The 22,532-nt window shown below is 42.9% G+C and overlaps 1 protein-coding gene across 3 annotated transcripts in view; it reads left to right on the forward strand.

Moving 5' to 3' along the window:
• Nucleotides 1-22,532, forward strand: part of LOC108926189 (coiled-coil domain-containing protein 102A-like) — a 66,761-nt gene that overhangs the window by 25,104 nt on the left and 19,125 nt on the right. For all 3 annotated transcript variants that reach the window (XM_018738752.2, XM_018738754.1, XM_018738753.2), the window contains exons 3-6: nucleotides 4,118-4,335; nucleotides 6,850-6,958; nucleotides 9,968-10,084; nucleotides 15,426-15,635. In XM_018738752.2, coding sequence (XP_018594268.1) covers nucleotides 4,118-4,335; nucleotides 6,850-6,958; nucleotides 9,968-10,084; nucleotides 15,426-15,635 — 654 coding nt within the window. The remainder of the gene's footprint in view (nucleotides 1-4,117; nucleotides 4,336-6,849; nucleotides 6,959-9,967; nucleotides 10,085-15,425; nucleotides 15,636-22,532) is intronic.

Raw genomic sequence — 22,532 nt, forward strand, 5'->3', positions numbered from 1 at the left:
GCACTTGATGTGAAACTTCAGTGTGTGAATCAGGTTTGTTCCAGTTATCGAAGGTACCCTCTGGGAGACGCAGTGCTGGTACCTCTATCTGTGCCAGGTGTGAGGAAAAGCCCTGGGTTCCTACACAAAATGATGATTTCCATGAATTTGAGCCATTTTAATCACTTTCCACAGAAGTCTCCCTCTGCAGTGTGAAGTTGTGCGTTCTCAAGATGCCAATCTGCCCGCCCTGGGCTCACAAGTGTGTCTGTGCCGACGTGACAAATTCCTCCGGATTCCAATGCTAGAGAAGAGCTGCTCTGTGGATCACCCCATGCGAGTGGTTTGTAGGCCAAGGGCAGTGTTTAGTTTTGCGGCAGAAGAGTCCTGGGACCAGGTGGTACACTCTGTGATGGTGTATTCACCCTGATGCATCTTCTCTGAACCCCTCACCACTGCCCCACACACGTCGGTGGAGCTTCCAGCTCTGATGACAATCATCACATGGTCCTGGTGTGACAACAGAAATATCCCGAGTGTGTGTGTGCATGTTTTTTTTTCCCCACTGTGGTCTCATAATCCATGAATGTGTGTTTAATTAAGATCTGTTCCTACTTTTTTATGAGCCTTGTATCTCTGAGAGTGATGGAATGTGCCCCAAAATTTGAATTACTTATGATAAACTCTTGAGTTTATGTTGCAGCTTTATCCATTAATACATTCTGAAGATTCCCCCCTTAGATTTATAGTTTACTTTGGTGTTACTTGAGCAGTGCTGGCCCACAGCCAATTATGTTGTTAATGGCTGTTTAGTTAATGAGCTTCCAGTAGACAAAGGGGAATGAACTGAACTCCTGGGATAAGATCATTTTTCATTGCAGGGAATGTAGCTCAGTTTTCAGTTCATATGTTCTCTGTTGTATAGTTTTGGCTGTTGCTTTTAAATTGGTGCAGGAATTCCATCTAGGAGTGTACAGCTTGTATGTTTTTGTCTCTTAGGCTGCTGTGAGGACAAAATCGGTTCCATGCAATATTTTCATACGTAACAGGTGAATTTTAATCACAACCTGTACATATCATCTATTTAAATATAATCATTTAGCAGATGCTTTTCTGTAAAGTGACATACAGCCCATTTATACAGCTGGGTGTTTTTTTTTTTTTTTAAAACTTGAACAATTCAAGGTAAGAACCTTGATAAAGGGGTACTACAGCAAGAGGTAGGATTAAAACCTGTGACCTCTGAGTTAAAAGACACTACTCTAACCACCACACCACCTGCTGCCTGGTTTTAAAGCATTCTTGTTGTCTGAAGGTTCTCATTAAAAGTTCAAATTTTCCTGATGTAGTTCTCTCCAAAGTTCCCTTCAGTGTTTTGTTGTCTCTTTGTGATTTTTCCAGAAAAGAGTCAATTTAATTTTCTTAACTGCCAGAACACAAATAACAAAGTATTACTGCAGCAGGTTCTTGTTCTGTGAGCAACAGTAGAAAAAAAATTATTTGCAGGGTTAACATGTAATTTAATTTAGCTTTTCTTGTCAAGTTTATTACAGGTGCCGCAAATATGTTTCTAAGATGTGGACAGTGTTATGAGTTATGAAAACATTTAACAGTCAACACCGCTGAACAACTTTTTCCAAGTGTTTATATCCCTTTTCTCTCTCTCTCTCTCTCTCACACACACACACACACACACACACACACACACACACACACACACACACACACAAAATGTATGGCTTTCTGAAGTAAGTGTACCTGCTGCTGCATGACAGCAAGGCTCAGAGGGAGTGCTGTACTGCAACACACCTCTGTAATGTACACTTATAGATGTACTGTATATCAGCTGCCGTCACGCAGTTCAACGGCTGTTTTTCTGCATGCAGTGTTCATTGTACACAGAAGAGTCAGTGTCATGAAGCAATGATGAATGTCTGTGGTGATTTCAGTTACTTAACATCAATCAAGCTACCAGACTTCAACAACATTTTCAAAAACAAAATACATTTGTACAAAACATTTATACAATAGCCCTTTATATATTTTAAAAAAAATTTTGGCTCTAAAAATATTATCACATTTTCTACTAAAAAAAAAAAAAAAAACACTCCTTACCATAATGCATCCTGATTTCAAATGTCTGCATCAAATAAATAGTTTAACTTTTTTAGCAGTAACCCAAATGAAAATTTTTAATGCAAAAATAATATTTAAAAAAAATCTCAATCCATAGAAAAAATTATTTTAAGTGAAAATATGGTGTCTGGATACATGATTCTACTTACATGTGATCTCAATCAACAAACAAAATCAAGTGGTAGTCATAGTTACAGACAAGATTTAAATGAAGTTTCATACTTCCATGATGTCTCATCAAGAAGTAAAGATTAAAGATGAAGCGGATCTTTCGTTTTCCAGACTTTAAAATGCCCTCATTTCTCCATGGGTTCTCATAACTCTAACAGGATCTCATTGAAAATCTTAAGGAAGTTTAAATGATTTTTCATTTTGAAAGATGTTAAAGTGCCAAAGAGGGTGTTACTGAAATTTCGGACAAATCGTTATGGATTCTCATTACTGTAACAGACAATTTTCTCACATGGTTTTGGTTTAAAGTCCTTGAGACTGACATACTCGCATATAAAAACAGCCACAGCTGAGTTACTTTTCCCACACTCACCTTTGTAAGCAAGGTACCGTTATACCTAGCTGTGGTAATGTATTTATGTAGCGCTCACCCACTTCTACTCTGTACTCACTCACTTTTTACCACATTTTTGAGGGAATGAAGATTATGAATGGCAACTTTATGACCCATGTATCTTGAAAGACAAGGGTGGAGTTTGAGGTCCACACGGACACAGAACCGAGAAGCAAAAGCTACTGTCGGGCTGCTCCTCAGCTGCCAAGCAGGAGTGGAAAATCACCGAGGCTAGAAAGCACGGCATCCTGGCGGCTCGACGTCCATCATGGGACGCACCTCTGCGGCCAACATCAGCAGAGCTCAGTTTTATTTTTTTAAAAATCTTTTTACCACTGTTATGTGATAAATATTTACTAGGCAAGGTGCTTTTAGAAGTGTAATTCTGTTCTGAAGTCCTGCTCAAACTGGGCTCCATTTCTGCCCCTGTTGACAGCATAACTTTGTAGTGTAGGTGCCCTTGAGTGCTTCCACGTGTGAGCAGCAGCGGGTGGATCTGTTTGCCTCCGGAGGCCCCTGGTGGCATCTTGTTGCAACTGCACTTCAGCTGGTAAAATTATTGTAAAATCAAACTCTTGTGAAATGTACAGTGAAAGTTACACCATCTGCAGCATTATGTGTAAGCTGTAATGTAATGCTAGTAAAAGAAAAATCAATTTTCTGACAAAATGTTGAGTGGCTAATGAGTGGTTCTGTTTTACCTTGTGGTGGCTTCTTGTAACTGCACGTAAGATGACAAAATTCCTGTGTTAACAGCAAAATGTACACCGCAAATTGTACCATGTGCAGCCTTGAAGGCTAGCTTTGATATGCGATATCTGAAGAAGCATTCTGTTTTCAGACAGGAAATGGCAATATGGGGCAGATTAGTCTGGTTTTATTTTTTTTCCCCCTTGTTTTTTGTTGCATGTTGTGGTCATGTTTACCCACTGCGTTTTAAATTATACCGGCTGTTCTTAGACACAGCGGGTTGTGTTTGTCATTAAAATGAGAAATGGCATTCAGAGCCAGTTGTCAGCTCTTTGTGATCCCCACAGTAAGTCCATAATTCTTTTTTCACTCTGGTGTTACGATGCCCTGATGGAACATTAAAAGAAACATTAGAACTTGTTCTCATTGGGAAACAGAATGATAATGATGGTAATTATAGGGAACAGCAATTAGAACAATAATATTCAAAACAAGAATAACCATAACAGTAACATCAACATGTGGCTAATAATCCATATTTTTTCTTTGACAGTTTTTATTTTTTTGGGAGGATGCAACTTGTATTTCAGTTTTTAAAGGACATGACATCTGGTGTTATGGACAGACATGTAATTGTGTGTATACTTTCATGTGCGTAGGGTACACCGTGTCCCACTGTGTCCTAGTTGTGTCCCTGCACATGGGCCTTGCTCCCTAACCCCCTCTTATTCTCTGTGTATTCCACAGGACATGGAGCTGCTGGATTCACTTCTGCGGACCAAAGCTGAGACCCCGGAGTCCTGGGACGGCCGCAGCGCTAGCAGCCTGCGTTCAGCCCTCGGCCGGCAGGACCGCGGTCGCCTGCTCTGGGACGATATCAGCACCCTGGAGGAGGACAGCAGCAAGATCACAGCTCTCCAGCTGCGCTTGGATGAATCACAGAAAGTCTTGTTGAAGGAGCGCGAGTAAGGAAGCAGGACACTGTGTGATGGGCATGTCACAGGAGGGTCTGCGGGTTTGCACATAATGATGGAGTTTGACCCATTCTGCCATGAGCTTAATTAATTTAAATCGCCAAACATGAGTATAGTCAGTGCTCTTGAGTGTTGTTAAGAGGAGTAGTGCTGAGTGAATTAAAGTGTTATTGTTGCAGCAGCCTCGTTCGATAAGCAGGCGTCACGGGGCCAAAGTCAAACACACTTGATTGAAAACCAACAACACAATTTCATTGTGCTTCCTGTCAGCCATTGTCATTTAAATTTCCTGTGATGCGTAACAGTGCAGTTGTTAGCACCCTGCTCCTTGTTGACTTCCATGAAGATGAGACTCAAGTGAGGCAGATTCAAAATGATCAGCACCGCTTTCTCCTCATTAAGCAAGCCTGTCATCTGGATCACACTAGCTCTGATCAGAGTGCTGGCAGCAGTGCGTTCCCTGCTAATAACCGCTCTCGTTCCAGCATTCAGTGTGCAAGATGCACATCAACTGTTCCAGTGGGAGCCTAGATCTACTGCAGAGTCGGAGAGCTAGTCTCAGGACCGCTTTTCTGAATTTGTTCCTGTAATTTATGGAAAGACTGCTTTGTGCGCTAGTGTGTAATTTCTATGGGACTGGAACGTGAAGGTCCTTGAAGAGTTATTGAATTTGATGTTTGAGAAAGAGATTCACCTCCTCTGAAAGGGGTGGTGACTGAAGCAGGTAAGCAGTGGTTTTAGAAATGCCTTTACAGTTAAATTTCGTGATACTCGTACACGGTACTTATGACAATAAACTTGAAACTTGAAATTTATTAATTTCACAGACACCAAAGGTAACGTACAACTCAGAGTAAACAAAAGTGCGTTTCAAATGAAGAGTAATCGATATAGATGCAACTGTCAAAGTGCCATCAGTTTGTCAGATACCAATGGCGCACATTACACGAGTAGTTGAATATAGAATTGATAGGAAATACAAAGATGATCGGGACAGGTGATGATGTCGGTCTTGAACTTGATACGGGCAACCACAGGAAGTCAGTGGAAGGAGACAACCTGTTGAGACATGTGGGAACACTTTGGTGGGTCAAACACTATTCATATGCCACAGAAATTAAAAAATGTCATCCTCTAGTAACAGCACAGGAATGGGCATGACTCCTGAAATGGCACAGATGTGATTTCAGGAGTGTGATGTGGTTGTACATACCAATAACGTCTTCCTTACGTGGTTCCTTCGTTACACTAAGTGGGTTTGAGTCAGAGTCCCCCTGGAGACGGACTATAGAGAAACACAGCCCAGCAATGGCGCAGGGCAGCTCCTTATTGCAGACGGCTGCTTGCCGTTGACGCGCAGGGCTGCCTTCCGGGTGCTGGAGGCTCCGAGTCACGCCCAGTAACCTCGCTGCTTCTGCCTGTCGCGAACGAGCGACGCCGCTGGATGCTACTAACGAGATGCAGATGAGCGACGTCGTTAATTGCTGCCATTTAAATTGCGAGAGGCAGAGCTGCAGAGGGTTCTTTAAATGTAGTTGGTTGCAAGATGGCGAACTCATGTCATTCTCTCACGCGCCTTGATTTGAGCACACAAGCCCGTGCTTATGGTTGAGAGGTCAGAGTTTTTAACCCGGCAGTAACCCAGCAACGGGCAGCATGCGAAACATGGCTGATGTGGTTTGATGCTGCAACAGGGAGGGATTGCAAGGCTCCAGATACAGTAAATACTGTCTAAATGTGGTAATGTTCACTGAATTGGAAGGGAGGTCTGTTGGGGTGTAAAATGGAGTGGCAGATACCACAGTGCTTTGTATTGCTAGCTCTGGATTTAGTGGTCACAGGTTTGAATCCCATCTCCTCCTGTAGTGACCTTGAGGAAGGTACTGACCCTGTATTGATACTGTAAATATTACCCAGCCGTAAAAAATGGGGTAAATCAGTGAAAGTAGCTTAATGATGTAAGACACTTTAGAGAAAAAGTGTAAAATGGAGAATGCTGCGCAGAGGAAATTGTCCGGTTTCAGTGTGCATTTATGGTAGGGTAGTTCAGTTTCAGTCCTTGGAGGTTTTTTGGGCCACCACTGCTCTGAAGAAGCTAATTCGGTTTGCTGTCATAACCGTTCTGAGAAATGGTGTTAAGGTGAGCTGGAAGAGCCAAAGGACAACAGTAAGATAGCTATGATCGAGGTCTTTGATGTCCAGGAAATGACTGTGAGAGTGAGCATTTACATTTATTTAGCTGACAGTTTTCTCCAAAGCAGCTTATAATATTAAACTACTTTCAATGATTTTATACAGCAAGATAATTTTCACTGCATCAAATCAGTGTAAGTAACCTTGATCAAAAGTACTACAGAAAATGGTGGTATTCGAACCTGGGGCCTCGGAGTCCTAATGCAGCAACCCCTAGCTACTACGCCACGTTGTGCTCGTGGATGATAGGGCCCACGTTTGTGTCCATTGGAAACTGCGACTCGAGTGATGCAGACGCTCCTTTGTCCGCAGGGACAAGAACTCACTAAGTAAGAGCATTGAGAAGCTGGAGACGGAACTCAGCCAGTGGAAGCTCAAGTATGAGGAGCTGAACAAGAGCAAGCAGGAGGCGCTGCAGCAGGTGAGCTGGACTTGGGGTGGGGGGGTGCTACGGGTGAAGTCATTGAGGCTGTAAGCACCGAAACATTTCCACCGAGCAGGATAAAGGAGGTGTGAGGGTTACATGTCCCTAAAGCCTGTGAGTTTGAACGTAGGAAGCTGCCCTTCACTACAACGTGAAACAGTACCCTGATTAGAGTGTGCGATACTGTTATATTTAGGTCCGGTAAACACAAGCAGTTTTTCTCAAAAGGAGAAAAATTCTAGAAGTTTCTCTGAGCTGTAGACTTTGGTGCCTGTAGCTGGCATGAAACTCGTCTAACCAATTGTGTTGGTGGCTGAGTGAAAACAGCTTGAATGTTTACCATGGTCTCCTCGGAAACGGACCATCTGTCACTGTTCTTTCTGTTTTCTTTTATTCATGTTTCCAGAAATGTACTCATCCACAAATGGCTTAACATCAGGTGAATTCTTTCTGTACGTTATTCTGAACAATTGCTGAACACTTTCAGAAGTTTTTGTTTCTCCGTTGTGCTTTCTTAGTCATGGATGCCATCTTTCATTAAGGGCTGTCATAGGGCTACAGAGACAAGAAAAATCTCTCTAATATACACAAAAACTCAGCTTTAAAAATAAAGATACCTTGTGTTAGGAACACTTGAGTTGAATTTGAGTATAAAAACATTTCCTAGTTTGTTTGTTGTTAACTATTCTCTTCACTGTTGCCTTTTCAAGATTTCTGTTGCGGCGTGAAATTTGCTTGCATTTCCAGTTGCTGCCTTTAGTTGACAGCAAAATGCACTCAGATGAATAGAAACACAGTGGTGCTGTTTGTTAGGGGAAGCAGTGCAGGACCAATTTTATCCCATGTGCAGTGAACAGACATTGTGGTTTGTGCTTACTGCTCCTATGCAGTGTTCCTGAATTCAGTGTTTAGTAATAAGATGAGGGACACATATGTTATTATGCATCTGTTGATTGTGACATAGTGGCCCTATTTATGAAGAATTTGAGTTACGAACATATAGTATTTTTCTCTGAGATGTATGTTGCTTTGAATAAAAGCATCTGTTAAATGAGTAAATGTAAATTAGTTACAGTCCCAATACTGCTGATAAGTTGAAGATGAACTGTAAATGCAAAAACAGCATACATCAGATACTCCAATAAACATTTATAGCGTAATTTTATCAGAGTACAGTAATAATTTATAAACATCCCATACATGTACATCACTGAAGGCATTTACCATTGGGAGTGTATGCTACTGTCCATACTCTGTTATTCATATTATAAAGTTTGACCTAGTATATAATGTTATCCTTACTGCAGAATGATGTATGTTTGAAAGGGCCAGAATGAATGGAATGCAATCAGAGTTATTACTCCATTGTGCGAATTGAGTGGGACACTGAATTGCTGTCTGTAGTGTGTTTGGAACGGTTTCCGCCTGTCATTGTAGAGCAAAATATTGCTCTGTAAGTGTAAACGTCCAAGTGGGGGCCTTTTGCGAATTAGAGGTATGTCTGCTTTGCAGGTCAGTTCTTTAATCAGAGCTGCTATTATGTAAAGCCTGGCGACTCCCCGTGGCTGTAAATCAGAGCCAGCCGTCGCAGTCCAGCCGCTCTGCTGTCATTACAGCCTGGCGCCTGTCCACTCTGTGCAGACACAGCCCACACGTTGATTACAACTTCAAAACAAACGTCTGTTTTTCTCAAAGCGATAACAGCTGTGGCATCCGGAAGCGTCGGCTTGGAGCAGTGAGAGGATGCAGTCAACAGGGGGCGCTCATGCTTCAGGGGGAAAAAAGAATGGGGGAGGTGGGGATGAGACTTGACAGAGCAGCTCCTGTTTTTTTAAAAATGTCCTTCAAACAAGCAGCCAGCCAGCTGCAGACGGGCAGTTCTCCTGTGAGTCACACCACATCCAGCTCACTCAGAGGGGTGAGAGGATGAGAGAGAGAAGGATGCGGGTTGCAGAGGACAGGAATAGCATCTGCAGCTGCACACATCGTATCCACCGAACTTCTTAGTGCCTTGTGTTATTCTCTGATCTGGCCTTATATTCCTCACTGTAATTCTGTATTGGTATATACACCTTAATCATCTTTTCTCTCTCTATAAAAATTGGTTAGCCTTGCTACTTTTTAACCCCCTCTTACGAGTTCCTCTCCTTTGTTAAGTAGTCTTGAAGTTCTGAAAGTTTTCCAGCTAATTGAATTATTTACGTCTGTTACTTTTCCACTCATTAAGGAATCTCCTTCCTTTATGTTTTAATAACTCGTTTTTTTTTTTTTTTTCTCGCTGATTGCATTCATATGTATTCCACCCAAACGTCATCCCACCTTCATGTCCCCTACTTCAGAAGTACACGAGGGCAATTCTCATGACAATTCCATGGTCCACGTACGGAAAAATGTTCCTCTCTACTTGAAACCGTATTCATCTGTTGCATTACTCAAGGAATTACATTTAAAAAATTTATCGAACAACATAATGCTGAATATGGCTATCAATGTGTTAGTCATCAGCTGACATTGTTATTATTATTATCATCATCATTAGTAGTAGTGTATCTAATATTCCCTGGACTCACCTTCATGATTTTTAACCCTGTTTGTTTTTGCAGAGGTCCTGTGATAAGCTTGCTGGTTCTTTTTACATCTATTGTACTCTATAATTTTACCACTGTGTATTAGTTTTTGTGTGAATAAAATAAACCAATAAAGGTAAACTACACTAAACAAGCTGGACGCTGTAATGATTGCACACACAAAGCACACCAGTGAGCTGAAGGCTGAGTGTGGTAGAAATAGATATTTCCTGTTACATGTGAGCCCACTGGGCACAGCTGACTGCTGAGGGAATGCATCAGCAGCAGCGCTCACGTAGACGGGAGGAGCTCACATTCTCGTGCTCAGTTGGCAAATGATGTGTTTTCTGGCAGCGATTTGTCTGAGATAGGCGGTATGGGAAGTTGTGAGACATACCTCTCATTGTCACTTTCTTTCTTTCTGTCTCCCTCCCTCCAGTTAAACCTCCTTAAGGAGGTGCACCAGGATGAACTGGGCCGCATGTCTGAGGACCTAGAAGACGAGCTGGGGGCACGCAACAGCATGGACAAGAAGTTGGCCGAGTTGAGAGCAGAGGTCAGCCACCCTCCCTCCCTCCCCTTCCTACGCTCAGAGCTCATTCCACAGGGCTGCCTCCCCGTACATCTCACATCTGCAGTCAGCATACCGTGCCGAATTTACCACTAGATACTGTAGATGCGGTGCCTACTGCCTGCAAAATTTTTAAGGCCTGCAAAGGAGGGAAAAAGTTAAAAAAGAGGAAAAAACCAAGAAAAAAGACTGTGAGAGGAATTTAATGGAATTAAAACTCAAAGTTTTTAGAAATGTAATTCTAGTATTTCTAGAGATTTCCTAGCAAAATTCCTTACAAAGCGTTTGGCGTTTCCTACCAAAGTTTATTTCTTCGGCTTGTCTTTTCAGCAAAGGCCATAATAACCTCTGCACATTCCAACTTATGGCTCTAGGTGCTTCAAATCAGTAATCATGTACTATCTAGTGTCTGTTGTAGAAAGCAGAAGTTTTCATATGATAGTCATGTGACTTGCTCCATCAGTCATGTGGTTTAGCATTAGAATAGCATTGTGTTAATAGATATAATTCAGTTGCTGTTTACCTCAAGTTTTTCTTATTCAGAGTGACAGTACCGAGGGCCTAGGAACACTAAAATCAGGTCCGTTTGACATGAAAATACTGTATGCTTTAACATTATACTGCACTGCATTTGCATGTATTTGTTTACCAGATCATTTTCTCCAAAGCGACATAATGTTAAGCTATTCGCTATATTTCACATATTTATACATCTGGGTAATTTTTTCTATCTCAGTTTAGTGTAAGTATCTTGCTCTAGGGTACTACAACAAGGGGTGGGATTCAAACCTGGGAACCTTCAAGTGAAACCTCTATGCCTCTTGCTGTCCGCAAAACCGCATGCTGCACTGTCGAGGAGTCGAACCGGGGCCTCCTGTGTGGCAGACGAGAAGTCCTCCACCAAATCACCAAAGATGCGATAGACTACAAACACTGGCACACTTAGTCAGAAAATTTAAATCCAGCACCGTACAGCAGGGAATCACCTGTGAGAAATGGTTGCACAATGAAGTGTAATGACATATAGCCACTGTTTTGCTAAATATGTGTGGGCACAGATACTGAAAACCGGTGTGAGATGAGAAGTGATGATAGAGGAGACAAAAAGCTCTTTATTTTTGCATTTGCAAGAATTGCCTGTATATGCTTTCACACCACAAGAACGGACTGAACACACCTGAGTTATGTCTGAGGACTGGATCAGTTTCTACCTGTGTCAAACAGGGGGTTAGGTTTCATTTAGGGTTAGGGTTACGAGGAAGTGGCACTTCAAGTGCTGAGAGGCAGGTTGTCATCCAGCAAATGGACCATCCTAAGCAGGCTACACATGCTTGTTGCTGTCAGTATACCCCCCTCCCCCCCCACCACAGTAATTAAACAGATTACCTTCCCACAGCAACTGACCTTTCTGAGTCACGTCTGACCCTAGTCTCCCTCTCGGTGTGACCCGAAGTCATGACCCCTTCTCCACTCCCTCACAGCGGCACGTCAATAGCACATCACCGAGTAGCCATCGTCCGCATTGATCGGCGTCACACTGTTTAAACAGACTCATTCTCTTGCCCCGCAATTCCTCATGCTGTTGGCACTCTTAATTATGAGCCGCCTGTTCTCCGGCGGGCGTTTTTCATTGCAGAATAATGGAGACGTCAAGCACAGGAGGCTCGTGAAAAAGAGTTATTATTGGGTTTGCGTTATGACGCTAATTTACTCTTTCTGTGGCGTAGTGTGGCGTGTATGTGAGGCTGGGACACGTAATAGACAGGTAGTGAAACCCAAAACGAGACAGCTGGAAATCCAGCATAGCCCAGAGTCATTCATTAGGTGCCGTTTGCTGCGTCCTTTCATTCTTTTCCCTTCCCTGTGTGCTGTCACTCGGTAGAGATAAAGTGGAAAGGAGAAATGTCACTTTAAAGCAGCTGCAAAGACTGGCTCCGGGCTTTAAGAGTCTCGCTTCCACCAAGCTGTCGCTCTGAGCATGACTGACATTGTGTTTTATTAACATTTTAACAACGTGCCTTGTTTTCTCACTTTACCTCAGTATGAGCTGCCCACCCCCAGCTTTTACTCAGCGCCAATCACAGCAGTAACGGAGAGCTTGCCAGCGATGCAAATGTGCTGTTAATCTCCAGGGCCATCTCCAATGATGACATCACGCTAGCGGCCACCTCCGTGTCTGTTGTTTTTTGCTGAAGCCACAGGGCTGAATCCAAGTTCTTCGACAACCAGGTGCATTCGGCTTAGGTGTGTTACAGCATCTTTCCGAGCTGGAGCTCACCGAATGCTTCTCTTTCAGCATAACATTTGAGCAAAGCTGATCTACTGAGTAATGTTGAGGGATGTGGGGGGGTAGAGCTTTGCTTTAAGTAAGAGCAGCAACACTTTTGCATAGCAACATAAAAGCAGGAACAGCAACTTATAATTAGTATGTCCACATATATGACAACGACAGCATGACGATATTTTCATACTGTGATCAAGTGCTATTGCCTGAGAGGGCGAGCTATCTTAAATGGGAGAATCTTGGGGGACTGGTACTTTTTTTACCCCTTTGCCCTCCATGGTTATTATGGCCACATGGCAGGTGTGCTGCGTTTCAGAGGACTGAGAGGTGTGTTTGGCATGGCAGTGAGATAACGCATCTTCAGATAGGATCACGACTACAGGTGCAGTTATTCAGCCAGCACCTGGAGCAGAGAGGAGTAGTTAGAGCTGCTGCCTTGCACCTGAAGGATCCAGGTTCCAATCGTATCGGTTGTACTACTATGAGCAAGGTACCTAACCTCAATGGATATAGTAAAAGTTAACCAGCTTTATAAAAGAGTAAATAAAGCAAAAAAAAAAAAAAGTGTACAAACCTAAAATTTTGGGGTCAGCAAGTGGTGTATTGGTTAGAGCTTCTGTGTTTGAACTTAGAGGACACCCTGGTCCAAATCCCCCCTTTGAGCAAGGTACTTATCCCGAGTTAATGCAGGAAAAATTACCCAGCTGTATAAATGGTTAAATACTTTAAATCTGCTTCAGATAAGAGCATCAGCTAGATAAGTAAGTGCTAAATAAATGCTGAGTGGTTCTGATGGGCCGGTGGAAAGCGTTAACACCTACTCGGCCCACCATGGACAAGCTGCTTGACCTGTCGCCACAGTAAGTCACATCAGAGCATCGGAGGAAATTGCGACACCTCCTCACAGCCCATTTTTGTAACAGCACTTAAACAGCTTCTTATTTTCAAGAAATCATTAGTTTTGTGTCTGTCTGTGGGTCTGTTAGTTTGTTAGTCATTATGAGCATGTGCCTTTGTGCTGTTTATTTTACCATATATTAAAACAGTTTCACAAATATAGAATGCACATTCCATATACCCACTGGGAACAATAAAAAAAAAATTAAAAACAAAAATACTGACGCATCCTGCTTTGATTCCACCCATTCCCCTAGCTACAGGGTAGCACTGTGTTGACTTTTTATGAATCACTTTGAATGTTTTTCTGGTGCTGAGTCAGTGTGTTTATGCGTTTTGTCTCTTCCTGCAGCTTTTTGTAAGAGTGGTTCTGTGGATGTTCTTAGTAGAAATTGCAGTGCAGCTTGGTCCAGATTTCATTGTCTAAGTTGCAGGCAGCTATCTTCTGACTGTACAGTTAGCTTGTTTTTTTTTTTTTTGTTTTTTTTTGTGTTTGGGTAGGCCATGGTGGACCTTAATCACATAACCATCTGTCACTTGTGCTATGTGTTTCATGTTTAGTGTACTTCCCCATTGTCAAAGACCACTTGTCCTAATCAGGGCCACGGTGGTATAGAGCTTATCCCGGCAACACTGGGTGTAGGCACACGCTGTACAGGAAAACAGACCATTGTAGGTCAATCTCTCTCTCACACACACACACACACACACACACACACACACACACACACACACACACTAGAGTGCAGTAGAAACACATCTTTAGACTGTGGGAGGAAATAAGTGCATCTGGTTGAAACTCACATGAACATGCAAACTCCACACAGACTGTGCTGGACTTGAACCCTAACCCAACCTCCTAGCACAGGATCTATTAGCCACCAGTGCTACCTGCTCCGCCACTGTGCTGCACATGTTAAGTATATTTCTTAGTAAATATGCATATGTAAAGAAAAAAAAAAACCTTAATACTTCAGTGCCTTACAACATTCTCTTATGATACTGATTCTTGCATTCTGAAACACAAAGGTTATTGGTCATAAAAATGTAAAAAAATATATCTTGCATATTTTAAAACAAAATATAATTATTTTCATTCTAATTTTTGTATAACAGCTCTGATGCTAAATCATGGTTATTAAAGTGACAAACACAGACTTTTCCATCCCAGTAAGTACTTTGTGGCTTTAGTTTTTTTGCACTTTCACTGCATCTTCACCAATACTGTATGAAGTCCAAAAGGTCCTGTGTGACACTCTGAGAGTAGGTCAACTCCATCAGAATGCAGGTCCTGAAAAATTATCTCTCTTACCCAGAATGTCATTGACTGCAATCCAATCTAAATGGAGGAATGATAAGACCACACACAATTTCACTTATCTTTTCACTAAGATGGCCAAGTAAATATTCTGTTTTTTTACAATTATTTTTCTCCATTTACGCTCTAAGAACTATCTGCTGATAACAGGAAATTCCAGGAAGATGCCAGTGGTTCCTTTCATATGTGAGATAGCCTTGATGTTCCAATCTCCGTTATTGATTTCCAGATCTTTAGTGAAATGTTGGAAGAGACGTTTGTATGTCTATTATTGTCTTGGCATTTGCACGTTTCCTGACTCCTTCCTTTTTGTCCTTTATTGCTCTCTATCTTTCAGTCCCTGCTATTCAGCCATCTCATGTGGTCACATCTCCTCCCCTTTGGTCCTCTTCTCTGAGCTCACTGTTCCTCCCTCCATCTCTCTCACTTTATCCTTTTGTACACATTCTTTCTGTGACTTTAAATGGGAGCGTCACAGGGAGCATTACATAAAGTTTGCTCTGTAAGGAAACTGAGTGCTTGGGAAATATACATCTTCAACCACTTGTGAAAAGGAAATGAATGTAGAAGTCCACCAAGCACCCTGGGATTTTTACTATTACTAAATTAAACTGAATCCTGAACCTCCTGCTCTGTCTCATGATGTATGAATGAGTGACCCATTGTAAGTAGTGTATCTAGAAGTGTAAGTCACCTTGGTGAATAAGGTGTGTGGGCCGATAACACTACATAGAGTTCATTGGAAGTCGCTTTGGAGAGAAGTGTCTGCTAAATAAATAAATGTAAATGTAAATGTCTCCAACACCACCACCCCCCGTGCCCCCCAGATGGAGCGACTGCAAGCAGAGAACGCAGCGGAGTGGGGCCGGCGGGAGCGGCTGGAGACAGAAAAGCTGGCGCTGGAGCGGGACAACAAGAAGCTGCGGGCGCAGGTGGAGGACCTGGAGGAGCAGCTGGCGCGCAGGCGGAGACAGGCTGCCACTGCCCTCGACTGCGACCTCAAGAGCATCCAGAGTGAGCTCTTTGAAAGGAACAAGGTGACAGGCTCCTGTCCTTGCATGAGGTGGGAGGGTGTGAGGATGCTCCCTAGTGGGAGGGAGAGTTGAAGGTCAATTCGTCTCAAGGCCACAGATGCCTGCTTTCAGCATATGGAGCTCATTTTCCATCTTTCATCACATTAAAAGTACACCCTTCCCACATACAATGAAAATGTTTCGTAAAACGAAAAAGCACTGTAACAGCTTATTGTAATACTTCTGTTTTTTTCATACAACATGCTTATTAATCAGTACAACAGCATTTTTTTCTGGTTATTTTGTAATTTGACATCCACAAAAGGTTTTTTTTTTTTTTTTTTCTTTTCAGTACTGTGTAGCTACAATTTTGTTATTTATTATTTAGAAACTACTATTTACAATTATTTACCCATTTATACAGCTAGATAATTTTTATAGGAGCAATTCAGGGTAAGTACCTTGATCCGGGATCCTATAACAGCAGGTGAGATTCGAACCTTGGTCCTTTGAGTTTAAAGGCAGCAGCTCTCTATCCACTACATTGCCTGTTGCTTCATCGTGTAATGAAGGATATACATTACATTAAAAAATGGTAAATATTTTCAAAAGAAGACAGTGAAAAAACATTATTATCCCCTATCACTTTGGTTTGGGCAGTCACTTTGGTACTGAACTCAAAGTGTCAGACAGGTCTTATTATATATGCACTAGTGTTCGGAAGCAGGGGGTGCGGTGGTGCAGTGGGTTGGACCGGGTCCTGCTCTCCAGTGGGTCTGGGGTTCGAGTCCCGCTTGGGGTGCCTTGTGATGGACTGGCGTCCCGTCCTGGGTGTGTCCCGTCTCCCTCCGGCCTTCTGCCCTGTGTTGCCGGGTAGGCTCCGGTTTCCCGCGACCCCATATGGGACAAGCGGCTCTGAAAGTGTGTGTGTGTGTGTGTGTGTGTTCGGAAGTTTGGGATTACCCAGAAATGTTTGTTTTTGAAAGAACTAACACTTTCATGGTACCATGAAATTGACTTAAAAACACAGCCAAGACATCATTAATAATGCTGCGAATGGTTATTACTGCTTAATGTGTCAGACTGCCAAGAAACAGACTTCATACAAAGGTGTCCCCTACTGTCTTGAGAGAAAAGGGGGAAACTAGATCTAACCAGAATTTAAAAACAAGTGGAAGACCCAGATGCACAACTGCACAACAGGATAAGTATATCAGAGTATGTAGTTTGACAAAAAAAACACCTTTCAGGTCCTCTGTTGGCTCCTTCCTTAAATAGTATACACCAAATAGAAGTGCCATCTGCAGTGAAGGGACAACTCTGGGATGCTGGCCTTAGAGGCAGAGTTTCAAAGAAAAAACCACATCTGAAACTGGAGAATAAAAAGAAAGGGTTAAAATGAGTTAAAGAACACAGACATGGGACGGTGGATGACCGGAAAAGAGTATTACAGACAGATGAATGTAAGTTTCAGGTCTTTGGATCACTGAAGAGAACATATGTGAGACATAGAGCAAATGAAAGGATGCTGGAAGAGTACTTGATGTTTTTTGTCGAGCATGTCAGAGGATATGTAATGATATGGGGCTTCTTGGGTGCTGGTAAGGTGGGAGATTTATACAGAATGCAAGGAGTAATGAACCAGAAAGGTTACCACTCTATTTAACAGCATCATGTTGTCCCCTATGGTCAGCAGTTGACTGATGCGAATTTCATTTTGCAGCAGGACAATGATGCAAATCATTCTTCTAAGAAATAGGAAGCTGGAGTACTGTCTTTGTTCTAGCTGGCACAATGGAGCATTCTTTGATGAATGTGAAGTTTAAAGTTTATATAACAGTTTTAAAACTGTTATATAAAGTAAAAAATGTTATGACATTTTCAGTGTATTGACCATCATTTCTGATTAATTTAATGCTACCTTGGTGAGCGAAAGAATCGCTTTCTGTCGAAAACATGAAAATTTCTGGGTGATCCCAAACATCTGATGCAAGTGTCGGTATATATATCTCTTTGTCTCGCTGTCATATGCTCATTATTCTCTCTTTTCCCTCTTGTCTGTTTGGTCTTTTGGTCTGTTTGTTATATAGAGGCCAGGTGGACCAACATAGCGGTTTTATTGGGGGAATTCAAATGAATGGCCCTTTATAGGGGCCATTAGAAGAGGAGACACTTTATAGTGTTGGCTTAAAGTGTTTTATAGGCCTATGCCTTAAATCAGTCGTTTTCGCAGCTCCGCCAAGTAGGGAAGTGAACAGACTTTGTTAGGGGAGCTGGAGGAAGGGGTCAGCTGCAGGGCCGGTATGGAGAGCCAGGTCCGACAGCTGACGGAGAGTGCCAGGGAGGCAGAGGGCAGCCCCGGCCACATGAGAGGGCAAAGGGTCAGGTAGTAGAAGGAAGGCAGCATTGGACCAAGCTGCAAGAAAAGAGACCGTGGAGGAGATAAGTGGTTGGCTTGAAGCCCCAGGTCACCTGTGCACAGAGAGAAGGAGGGAAGTCGAAATGGGCAGGGTTGGTGAGCACGGATTCGTACCCCAGTATGGATCCAAGGATGGCTTTGGCTTCTGTTGTTGCAGCAAAGTTGCAACTGTCTTTTCTGAATAGAGTAAAAAACGGTGGAACAGGGAAGACGGTTGGCCTTCTTTAGGCTTTTCCATGACTCCAGCATGAAATCTCCATGGCGAGGTGCTCATGAACCCCTCCCCTCAAGTGATATGCTCAAGGAACAGGGACACTCAAGTGAAGCGAGACTGTGGTGTGTTTGGCGTGGGGGTGGCAAGGCACGCGACATGGGAGGATTGATGGTGCGCTCGCACCGCAGCCGAGGCCCATTGATCTGTCCGCACGCTGGGATCCAAACGAGCCTGGCGATTAAGACACGGTGACGTGAAACATAAGTGTGATTGATACTTAATGCTAATGGATACACAGCAAGGACCCGCAGCAACTCTGGGACAGCGAGGAGATGGATGAGCTCCCTCTGAATGTGGTTTGGGTAGCGGCACCCTGGCGCCCATCTACGTTTTGTGTACAGGTTTAGAAAGCGCCGTGAAAAAATGTCACGTACTGCATTTGATGTTCGACCCCCACATTTAGCGTTGGTATTTTGACAGCAAAAAATTCAGACGATTGATGCTTCGGCAAAGCTGCTGTCGGTGTCGGCAAAGTTGGTCCTCTGATCAGGGTGATGTGACTAAGCCTCCTAGGCTGTGAAAAACCCCATGGAGATGGGCGCTAACAGGACAGCCATGTGCACAACTGAGAGAGGCTGGATTAATTTAGAGGTGATCCTCGACTTAGGACAGCCATCACATTAACCTTATTATATTATCTTTGAGTGAAGACTGTTCTATCTGCTGTGCAGTAACATGAGCTGGCCGTGCTGTCGCAAGACATCATTTTTCTTATTGACTCACTCAGTGTATCTATCAGACACACACATCATCTGAAACCGCTTGTCCCATACGGGGTCGCAGGAAGCCGGAGCCTAACCCGGCAACACAGGGCGAAAGGGCGAAAGGCTGGAGGGGGAGGGGACACACCCAGGACGGGATGCCAGTCCGTCGCAAGGCACCCCAAGCGGGACTCGAACCCCAGACCCGCTGGAAAGCAGGACCCGGTCTAACCCACTGCGCCCCCCGTGTGTATCTGTCAGCAGCTGCATTTTATTTACAGAAATATTATTTACACACACATTCTTTTTTATTCCATTCAAGTTACTTTTATTTAAAGTGGTCAGCATACAAAAAAGTGAGCATTCTGGTAGTGCCGAAAAGAAAAAACAAGATTTAGAAATGAAAGTTGAAATAGCATCTTGAAAATACAGGACTGTATTTTATTGATATTATTGTTCTATATTAGTATTGTTTTAACATGAATGGTGTGTGAGATTAGGGAGAAAATAAAGCCCTATTATACAACCTAGTATTCATGCATTGTAATTGTTTACATATTCTTGTGGTTTTTACAATGCAGTATAAGGGGATATGCAAGGTATAAGTCAAGGACCACCTGGACCACATTCAAGTGGTTCTTTGCTCCAAAGCAACTTATAGCATTAAATTGCTTGTTGTGATTTACCGTTTTATACAGCTGGGTAATTTTTTTACTGTACCAATTCAGCGTAAATACCTTTACCAGGGGTACTACAGCAGGATTGAGATTTAAACCTGTGATGTATGAGTCCAAAGCCAGCAAGGCTAACCAGTATGCAACCTGCTGTCCCCAGAAAGATTATGTCCAGAGAAGATGTCTAGAGATGACTTCTAGCTGCAGAGGGATGGAGTCTCAGCTGGGGTGGCAGTTTTTATGACTATGGAAACGTACCAGCTTCCTCCAACCTTCAAAAGTATATGGACCAGAACAGACTGTGGAAATATTCCTCTCAAACTGTCCTCCTGCTCATTCACCCTTTCACTACTTTCTCTCTTTCTCGCTCTCTCTCTCACTCACACACAGACGCGCGCACACACACACACACACACACCATTAAGTAACACTGTTGCACCAAATGTAGTCTAGTGTAACTCAGTTTAGATCTTGATTCATGCTCAGTGCTAATTGTGTCCTCCATTGTATTTGCATCTATTTTCGCTTCACTTGTTTGATTTTCTTTACTGCTTTAAAGAGCTGTGAGACAGATCAAATTATAGTTGATGATTGTTGTCTTCAGAAACATACATGCAGCAGTACACAGCCTTAGGTAGGTAGAGCTTTCTGGAAATTGGATTTATTGTGTTGACACATGACTTCAGAATGCTTCTTTCTTTGAAAATAGTAAGCAGCAAGGTGCAGGATCTCAACATGTCACTGAACGTGTTCAAAATGCCCAAAATGGCTGTTTAGACATGAATAAAGCTATTAAAAATGTTATGGGTTCTGAGTAATCATAATCTTTGCTTCAGAGTATACAATAAAAATATTTCCTATATAGGCCTGCCATGTCAGTTGAAAATTTAATAGTTAGTGTTATAAATGGTCCATGTTAATGGTTGGTATTGCTTGGTTTGAATTGTAAATGAGAACGGGATGCCTGCATGTAGATGATCAGATGGGCCTTTAAAAGCTCTCGCATCTGCCTTGGGAATTGATCACTTGTTTATGTTGATGTGAAGAGCCAGTGGCTTCCCGGACTGTTTCCACTTCATTCGGTGGGCCCTGAGCGCTCGCGTCCTCAGTTTCCTTATGGCTGGGGGCGCCGCCAACGGGGCCTTGCGTGAGGCTGGAGACCGACCGTTCCTGATCAAACCTGCTGCCGTCTCCTCCATCCTTCGTCCCGATGCAGTACAGAGGCAGAGACAAAGAGTGCGATCAATCACATTTCTCATCAGGCTGGAAGCTTTGAAACATTAAAAAACAATTAGCCGCAGACAACGTTCCGGGATTGTTATGCAGGGTGGGTTCCAAGGAAATGGAAACGTTCAGAGTTTTTTGTGTGTGAAGGTGTCGTGGTTGAGGGGGTCCTGTGGGACAGCCCAGGCCTCTTCTCTTGCCATCAGTCAGCGTCTCTCCTGAGGAGATCAGGGATGTTTAATTTTCACTAAGTAAATAAAAAACAAGGACCTGGCAATGATAATAGAGAGATCTCCCCAGGCTGGAGGAACAGCTTTTATAAATCATTTCTAAGGAGCTCTAATGAGTCTGCGACAGGGAAAGAAGCACCAGCTTCAGCTGCAAATTTTGATTATTTTCAATTATTTGTCCCTTAACAAAGAGTCGACCCTGCGATTTGCATATACTGCAGAAATTTATCTGCTGGTATTGTGTCGGCTACAAAATCACTGTTGAAAAATGTTCATGCTACTGAATGAGTAACAATTTGCCATACGATCCATAAATCATATAATACTTATTCATTTGTGATCTAAAATTACAGGTGCAGTACAAGTTACCGGTTATAGTAATTGTTTCAGATCCGTAGGATATTGCAAGAGGCAACAGATGATGTACAGCGAGGATGTCCAGCCTATGCTGTCATTATTGTGAACTGGTTCAAGGGCCACACATTGTAAAAATCATAGTGACATACTGAGTCTTAAATGTCTAAATTGAAATATGATTCTTTTGTATTATTATTTTGGTGCGCTGTGTGTTCTAATCTCCGTGTCCAGATATTTCTGTATTATGAATCAGTAGAATTTGTAGTATTTATGGTAGGCGTAGTAAATAGATATATTACTTATATAATTCTTAAATTATTATGCAACTTATAGAATGTTTATACATTATGAATATGTATACGACTATTATTAATAATTAGATATTGTGTAGTTATAATTCTATAAATTATCGCGGTCTGCATTGCGTGAAACGCCAGGCCACGTATTAGACACCCTTTATGCTGAGTATTCGCAGGGTCCTGTTTGAACAAAAGTTCAGTTTGATATACGCCTGTGTTGCTCTGCTGAGCACGGCCAAGGCGTCGATGGTTAGCCGGGCAGCGGATGGGTCAGGAGTTCAGGAAGTCTCTGGTGGCCCTGGGAGACGGGGGGGATCTGGGGGGGCAGGGGAGCCCCCGCTCCCCACACAGATGGCTGGGGCAGGGCAGGAGGCGGGTGCACGGCCAGGGGGCCTGGCAATTCTGCAAGGTGTGTGTTCATGGGTCCCAGTCAGCCAAACGCAGCACGCCAGCCTCCTCAGAGACAGGATTATCTGAAGGACAGGATGTGTCCACTGAGCAGGAAGAAGGGACTTCTTGTTCAGCACAGATGCAAGACAGCTTATGTACAGCTTTGTGCTCATCTCCAGTCGGAAGTACATTTCGAATCAATCTGAGGAGATTCTAACTGTCAGATTTTTTTTTTATTTAGTTAATCAGGACAAATTACCTGTGAAGCATGCAGTCATTGTCCCTGCTGGGTGGTGGCGCAGGGGGGCCACTGAGTTCTCAAACTAATCAGATTTCTTAATAGAAGTGTTTTG

Source organism: Scleropages formosus, chromosome 7, assembly GCF_900964775.1.
Source record: "Scleropages formosus chromosome 7, fSclFor1.1, whole genome shotgun sequence".
In the NCBI taxonomy this organism is placed as follows: Eukaryota; Metazoa; Chordata; class Actinopteri; order Osteoglossiformes; family Osteoglossidae; genus Scleropages; species Scleropages formosus.